Source organism: Amyelois transitella, chromosome 4 (genome assembly GCF_032362555.1).
Source record: "Amyelois transitella isolate CPQ chromosome 4, ilAmyTran1.1, whole genome shotgun sequence".
In the NCBI taxonomy this organism is placed as follows: Eukaryota; Metazoa; Arthropoda; class Insecta; order Lepidoptera; family Pyralidae; genus Amyelois; species Amyelois transitella.
In genome coordinates this window covers 7094253-7102164 of record NC_083507.1, presented here as the reverse complement: position 1 = coordinate 7102164, position 7912 = coordinate 7094253, and the positions used below count along the sequence as shown (strand labels likewise).

The following is a 7912-nucleotide window of genomic DNA, read 5'->3' as shown; positions in this document are numbered from 1 at the left end:
ACTATGATAGCTACCGTCGCAGCTTGGTTATTATATAGAAAGGTAAGTTTATTGCGTTTCCTTAAATATTCAGTTAGTTTGTATTTCTGCTGGGCCTCGAGACTAGAGCATGTTAGTTAACTTTCCCATCCATGGTCATAGGCGCAACCCGGGCCCAGGAGGCGAGATGCAACCGGGCCTAACGCTAGAAAGATGTTTATTTTACCATTATTTATTTAGGTGCCTATTTTATGGCTTTCAGTCGTGCCGGTGATGGCTATGTGCCTTTGAAACTATTGTTACTTTTGTGATTTGTAGGTATTTTTATTAATATTCTACATTTACGTACAGGTGGCGTTCAGGAAATCTGTACAATCTCAGGTCAAATCACATACTATAACAACAACAGCCAGTCGCAGAGGTCGTACTTAATTGTTTTACATTCATACAAAATGAAGTAAATACAACTAAAATTAAATAATTTTTATTTAAAAATGATAAAATATTCATGATTTGTTTACATAACTAATATGGCATAATTAGAAATATATATAAAAAATAAAATTTAATTTAAGTAGTTAAAATCTTAACAAGTATTATTTAAGAAATCGATTGTGGCCCCTTGTGGGTACCGCTTGCATTCTTGCAACAAATATTTATGTTCGTCATCCACGCGACCCTTCTTCAGCAAGTAGACTAGAATATACTGGTATGGAAAAACAGGAACATTATGGCGTGCAAAAAAACGCAGTTTCACTCTCTCGATAATTTTCATATCCACGAAACAATAATCTGCCGAACAGCAGCTACCAGGAGTCCTGAAATGGACGAAATTAAATGAAGAGATGTGTGACACCAAGGCTACAGGACTGTGGTATAAAGTGACATGTTATAAAAGTAGGTTCGCTATTGCATAAAGGCGTGCGCGGTAACGCGCGCGCTTACTGCCTCATTAGGGGCAAATTTTGACCCTGAAGTAAAAAGGGCAGCCAGCAACTTACTGGTCGCCTAAACGGTAAGAGTCCCTGGCAAGTCGCACAGGGGAGCCGAAGGGCATTGTGGTGAAATGTCATGCGATCCCATGATGTCCTCAAAATGGCGAAAAGGGCGCACCGGACGGGTTTTAGTGGGTAGGCTGGCACATTAGATGCCAGGCCAGGATTAGATGCCCGGGTCTTCACCCGGGAGGCAGTCCGTTAAAAGAATTTCTGCTTCGAAGAAAAAAAAAAAGGGGGTCTTTCCTTTTACGATAAAAATAATGTTTAATCATATAACTCACCGCGGGTCATATGTTACTGGTTTTGCCTTCAACGCCTTGAATATCATGTGATAGTATTGCCTATATTTCTTTTTCATGATCAGTACAATTTGCTTTCCTTCGAATGGGAATTTTGCACTGAGCGCCTGCAACTCCAAATGCCAGAAGACAGCAGCCTTTGCGACCTCCACGCTTGTACTATCGATTTCCAATATTTTTGGATGTTTCATCCATTCATAGATGTTTTCCTGAAATTATTTGTTTTATGTTATGTGTCGCATTCGGAAAAACTAAATTCCCCGAGCGTAGCTACGGGTAATAACTAGTATTTGTACATATACAGAACAAATCACACAGATTCAACTAACTCCAAAGTAAGTTATGATTTATCCCTTATAAATTTTCGAATACAAATAATACATACTCTCATGAATTTTTTGCAGCGAAAACTATCATAGATGTAGCTGACATGCAACAACCACTTGCCAGTAGCTAGTGCACACACCATCATTCCTGTGAATGTGTCATTGGGCAACACTGATATAAAGTGGGTTGCTAGCATTTCCATTTTCGTATTTTCAGCCACCACGCCACCTAATTCGTTAATCATTGCCCCAATTCTGTCTCGATCCTAAAAATTAATTCATGAGTTAAAAATGTGTAACGGAACAGAAAAATCCAGGGTACACCAATATGTTTCTAACACATATAAATTTAGTACCTTACCCATGGTGGTCTTAGCAAATTACTTACATGAATGAACTCTGACAACATAAAGATCTTCTTGTCACAGGCACATATTAAATTCTGTTTCATTCTCCAAGACTCTTCAGATGTTCCACTAGGAGAATTATAATCACTATCTGAAAATCAATCACATTTATTATTAACATTTATAATTATTACACTTGCTGTTTGTTGGTATTTGCATGTGCAAACACCAAATTATATGGCTACACAGGAATACATAGGAATAACGCAATCACCCCTCTAATTTACTTACCAGATGCTGGTTCAGGCATAGATAATCTTATTTTACTAGAAACTTGCAATTTTCCATCTTTGATAGGACTGTATGCACTATTTCTTTTCTTCTGTTTGTAATTTTCAATGTATTTACGGAATGGAAAATAGTTTGTCGTCTTTGCCTTACTGCTTTCGATGAAATTCCGAAAACTCACTTTTTTGGGAGTACTTTGTCGACTAAAGGACCTGTCATTAAAACACCTTTAAAATTAAATTAATTTAAAGTTTATCAAAATAACCACTTTTATGTAACAAAGATAAGCTCAAATTTTTATCACTAAAAATTTACATATTTGTACTAAAAAACTTAGGTATAGATAGAGACAAGCAGTAGAACCCAAAAATTTATGTGAAAAAGCTGAAATGAATGTTAGTTAGGTAAGATAGACTTAATATAGATATAGCATTAGATTGGCATTTAAATTTAATACTGTAAGAAGACTTCATTCATAGGCAGTTTACCATTATACTACCAACGATTACTTGTCTTAAGTGTTTTTATGGCAAGTACCTCATCCTCATCATTTTTAATCTAGTGCCACATATATGCTTATATTAAATCTATGCTTTAAAGTTATTTGGTTTAGTTACTTGCAAAGCGTTGATGATCCCCAGGCATGCCAACATTGGACTTTAACTCACTCATTCCCCAATTTGGAAAATAAATTTTTAAATGGACTGGATGTAGCTGTCTGTTGCTCTTCAGGTTTTGCACAGTCTATCTCTTGATAGATGTCTTCTACAGACCAACCTATCTGTCGACGTACCAGTTTAGGTTTCCTTGCTTGCGAGTAGATTGCAGTGAAGCTATCTACACAATCAACACCAGGGTCCATCGGGAGTGGTGGTTTGCTCTGCTTAAAATGGTATGCTCTTAAGTGATCTAAGTATAACAACTTATCAGAAAAAATTTCATGGCATATGGGGCAGACGAAATGTCGCATTTTAACATTAGTAGTGCATTTGTTAATGTGCAAAACATAGTCATCATACTGATCATACTTTTCATCACACAGAACACAAGCTACAAAAACAGCAGCCTTGTCATCAGGGAAAATAGGTTTAATAGGATCAGCATCTGAAGCTACTAGTGTTTCATTACTACTTGATCTCTGCATTTGATTATTTTCAACAGTGCATTTCACATGACAAATGTGTGCTAAGTTATTGTGATGTTCATTACAATAGACACATTTAACTGAGTCTATATCACTATCAGTGTCTTCACTCACATCCTGGTTGTTTTCTACTGAGTTTTCAGGAGCGTTAGCATCTTTTACACTATTCTGATCATTATCACCTTCTATAGAACCATATATTGAGTGCATGTGGAATTCTTGATTGAACAAGTCATTGTAATCTGTTATATTGGGCTGAACTATTGGAGCTTCTGAAAACAAAAATATATAAATTTAATTGTGGCTTTAATGCCACTTCCCATGGAGGATGAAAACATATCAAAGTTAAGGTAGAACAAGGTACATTAGTTACTAACTAATGTACTTTTCACACACACATACACCAGACAAGATCTTTACATAATAATAAGTTATTGCCTCCCGGCACAACAAAGCTGCTGCTGCAAACAAGAGCTGGCAGGGTACATACACTTATATGCATTATATTTTCTCTTTGGTGGCCAATTTGTACCATGGATAATATCAACATAATCAGATTATAATCCTAGTTTTCCAAAAAAATATTATAGTTTACCTGGAGACTTCCTCAAAACACTGTCAATTCTTTCACATTGTTGCTTGAAAAGATAAGCAGTACTCAGGTTTTCAATACAAGTTGAACAAACTCTATCTGGAAGTCCATCTCCCTCATAAATCTAAAAGAAAAATTTTGAGATTAATTCATTTATTCCATTTGTGATTTTTTATACATTGATAAAAAATCACATAAAGATGACTACAACTTGACTGACTTAATAATATTTTACTTAGGTAGGTATAACAAGTCTAAGAACACAAGCACATAAATCACCTATAATCCAAAAACAAAATAGCTTCATCAGTTTGTGTAAATGATGACTTAGACAGACAGGCAGACAGACATATCAAATTTATAACACCAATCTTTTTCCGTTGGGGGGTTTAAAATGGAATTGTGTTTAGAATAGCATTACATCATTGACATTTCATACACCAAAGAGGTTTTAGTCTAATTTACATACAAACATAAATCACACCTCTTTCCCAGAGCAGTAGGTGGAGACCTTTTGACATAGGCAATATCAGGCATTTTTGAAAGTTGAAGACGCAATGGAAATTTGCTTTAAATTGGATTTGTCAATAGTTAAATATCTGAATCAGTGCCAACCATGGTCGCAAATGTCATGTGATTGTACATGCAGTTAATGCAATATTCACTCTTTTATCTCATTTTTGCAACTTCAAAGTCGATTAGAAATAAAGAAAACGCATAATTATTTTATGCAGACTATGTGCACTGCAGTTAGTTTTGGTAGGTATATCACACATGTTTAGTTCTTAGATCCAGTTCAGGTGCTTGACCACTATGTCCCTACTAAGATAAAACCTTCAAGAACGATTTATTTGTATTTTTGGAAATTCGACAGGATAGTACAAACACATTATGATAATTTAATTATATGTGTAATATCTAGTCACTAGACTAGGTAAAGGGTCAGGTCAAAAGTACCCGAAACCGCCGAGCTTGCATGAAGAGTTATGAATGTGGATGAAGCGAAGGATGTATGCAGAGATCGTGGCAAGTGGAAAGAGGTAGTCTCTGCCTACCACTTCGGGAAAGAGGCGTAATTTCATGTATGTATGTATATATATCTAGTCACCCGGTTGTTTTGGTAAACAAGTATTAAGTCAATTAGAGATCATGACTCTTTGAGTGCGTCTTTAATTTTACTCCCTTAAAATTAAGCCGCGTTCGGCTTAATGGGACAATAATGGACTACTTACTTGAACTCCGGCGAAAGACATGACCATTTCAGACAACTTGATAGACTCATCTTGCTCGTAAATAGAACAGAAATCACCCAATTTCAAACACAGTCGGCACTTATGAAACAATCCATCCATATTAGGCGGACTGATCTAAATTATGTGGCTTTTGCGTTTGCAACATAAACCTGAATAGGTACCTACCTAGGTAATGTAAAACCACTAGTTTTTTAAAATTTAACGACAAGTAGAGCACGACAAAGGGTTACCTATAGGGATGATCGATATTCATCTATGTTGAATAAACATCGATGTTTTGACATCGACGTTATGACTTCAATATTATCGACACATCGATGTTTTAGGAATAAATATATCGAAAAAATTAAACTTGTTATAGAATAAAATAATATATTGTCTGGTCTCCGTGACACAAATATGCCCGTGGAATTACAATTTTATTTAAAAAGTCCGGTACCTGATTTAAAAAAAGGCCCATTACCCCTATGGAAAATGCTAGAATCCATCTATCCAAAAAAAAAAAAATTAAAGAAAATAGCTCTTAAGTATTTGTTTTGCACAGCTACATCCACAGCTTCAGAAAGGTTTTTTTCTAAAGCTGGCCAACTCCTATACCAGCAACGTAACCGATTGAAGGGAAAAAATCCTGCCAAAGTTATTTTTTTTATAAAGTGTGATCAAAAGATACTGGGATTGGTAATATTTTTGTTAAACTTTTGTTATTAAAATTACAATAAATAATTTTCATAAATATAATAGACGGTTTTATTTTATTTTAAAAAAAACATCGATACTTTACACATAATCGTTGATTTTGAATCAATGTTTACGCACATCGATATTTTTGATTCGATGTTAATATCGATATTGTCTTAATATCGATCATCCCTTGTTACCTACAAGGGTTAAGGGTTGTACACAGATATTAATTTAAAATCAGTGCTACAACTCTCAAAAACATTTATCCCTAAACCTAAGTCAAAACCCCCTAAAAATCGCCCGGCTCCTGTGTAAAAAGGCTAGCGTGCCAAGAGCGGGCACGGCTAACGAAGCGAGGTTGGCCGTGATCTGTAGTTAAGCTAGTAGCCATTCCCAATCCGGTGTACCGGGGCGCCTGGTGGCGAGAATTGCGTGGCAGTTAGTGCTCTCCGAGGGGCTTCAGGATAGCGTCTTTGAAGTGAAGCGTTTCAGTGATCGGCTAATGGTCGTGCAGGTGCTCATTGAAGGCGTTATTACCCATCTAATAAGTGCTTACGCGCCACAGTCTAGCGACACGAAAAGCGAGGTTCAGGTGTCGAATCGGAGAAGTGCTGCGTAATATCCTAATGTAATAAGGCAATAGTTTTGGGTGGCGATCTTAACGGTCACGTGGGTGAAGCGTTCGAGCGTATTCATTGAGGCTACGGGTACAATACCCGAAACGCGGAGGGGGAGGACATTCTTTCAACGTGTGTGGCTGCTGACCTGGCCGTCGTGAAAACGTTCTTTAAAAACTACTTTGGTTACTTAACCACTTAACTACGTTCTTTACTTTATTACCTATAAGAGAGGCGCGAGATGCGACCCAAATCGGACGTACTCGGATTACTTTTGACCATTCGGAACCAAATCCGTAAAGTAGCCAACTGCAAAATAATACTTGGCGAGAGTATCATTAAACAGCACCGTCTCTTTGGATATGCGGGTTAACGCTCCTGAGAAGCCATCTGAGAGCTGCCGTCGCTTAATCAAGCGGTGGAGGCTTGACGTGTTAAAGTTCCAAGGGCTTGTCTCAGCTGCAGGTGACAAATGTGCCCCATGGCTGTATGCTGATGATATCGCAATGGCGGATTCGGACATGGGGAAACTGGTATGACGGGCAAACGAAATCTGTACTCGGAGTACAGATTCCGATTGTGACGTCAACGCATAACAGCGGCCTGCGCAAAGTGGCGTGAGGTGGCGGGTGTTGTCTATGACCCCAAAATGCCAGTTGTAAAGTAAAATGCTTAAAGGGCAGGTCTATAAATCTATCATTGGGCCTGTCCTGTTATATGGCAACAAGATGTGGCTTGTGCTGGAGCGGCACAAGCAAAACCTTTGTGTCACGGAAATGAACATGCTGCGCTAGATGTGTGGAGTATCATGCATGAAGGACCGCGTGAGGAACTCCCATATCCGCGGAAACCTTCATGTCCGTGACATAGTAGACAAAATTAAGGAGAATCGCCTATGCTGGTACGGCCATGTTTTGCGGAAAACGGCAGACTATTTGGGGTGCAGACGTCTGGCCAGGCCGCTACCGCCAGGCCCAGGTAGAAGGGGCGCTCCGAAAGATGATATGCGAGTCAATGGACTGAAATCCCAGGACGCCGTAAACTGGACCAAGTGGAGAGAGTAAAGTCAGAAGGGGGACCCCGTGCCTCGAATCAATTCTGTGGAGGGTGCAACTGGGAACACGCAGAGATGTGAAAGAGACCTTTAAAAACTAAGTTATTACAGACTTACTATAGACTTTGTGTAAGTTGATTTACAGTGTGTCAGTTTCTTGCTTGTGTGCGGTTTTGGAAATGTATATTGTGCGTGACCAGAGATTACATTCAATAGATTTCGCAAATATGGGCGCCCGCAGTTGGGCCACGCATTAATGATTATATAATCACAGGTAATTATTTAGTATATTAGAGATGGTACTCCTTTAAATTTGAAGGAAGAAAAAATTGTC

The 7912-nt window shown here is 38.0% G+C and overlaps 2 protein-coding genes across 4 annotated transcripts; one reads left to right on the top strand and one right to left on the bottom strand.

Annotated features, from left to right (window-relative positions):
* Positions 1 to 447: 447 nt before the first annotated feature.
* Positions 448 to 5467, bottom strand: LOC106138399 (uncharacterized). Of its 3 annotated transcripts, XM_013339538.2 has the most exons (9): positions 5206 to 5467; positions 3977 to 4097; positions 3496 to 3653; positions 2906 to 3117; positions 2241 to 2464; positions 1991 to 2100; positions 1662 to 1868; positions 1259 to 1485; positions 448 to 797 (listed from the first exon to the last, which is right to left on the bottom strand). In XM_013339538.2, exons 1-9 carry the CDS (start codon positions 5323 to 5325, stop codon positions 566 to 568), a joined length of 1611 nt encoding a protein of 536 aa, XP_013194992.1. In that variant the 5' UTR covers positions 5326 to 5467; the 3' UTR covers positions 448 to 565. The 3 variants fall into 3 exon arrangements, with proteins under 3 accessions (XP_013194992.1, XP_013194990.1, XP_013194991.1); XM_013339536.2 differs by having other exon boundaries at positions 2906 to 3653; XM_013339537.2 differs by having other exon boundaries at positions 2241 to 2449; positions 2906 to 3653.
* A 942-nt stretch (positions 5468 to 6409) lies between these two features.
* On the top strand, positions 6410 to 7588 carry LOC132904400 (uncharacterized). The gene is made up of 3 exons (XM_060954726.1): positions 6410 to 6522; positions 6871 to 7057; positions 7319 to 7588. Exons 1-3 carry the CDS (start codon positions 6410 to 6412, stop codon positions 7586 to 7588), a joined length of 570 nt encoding a protein of 189 aa, XP_060810709.1.
* The last annotated feature ends 324 nt before the right edge of the window (positions 7589 to 7912 follow it).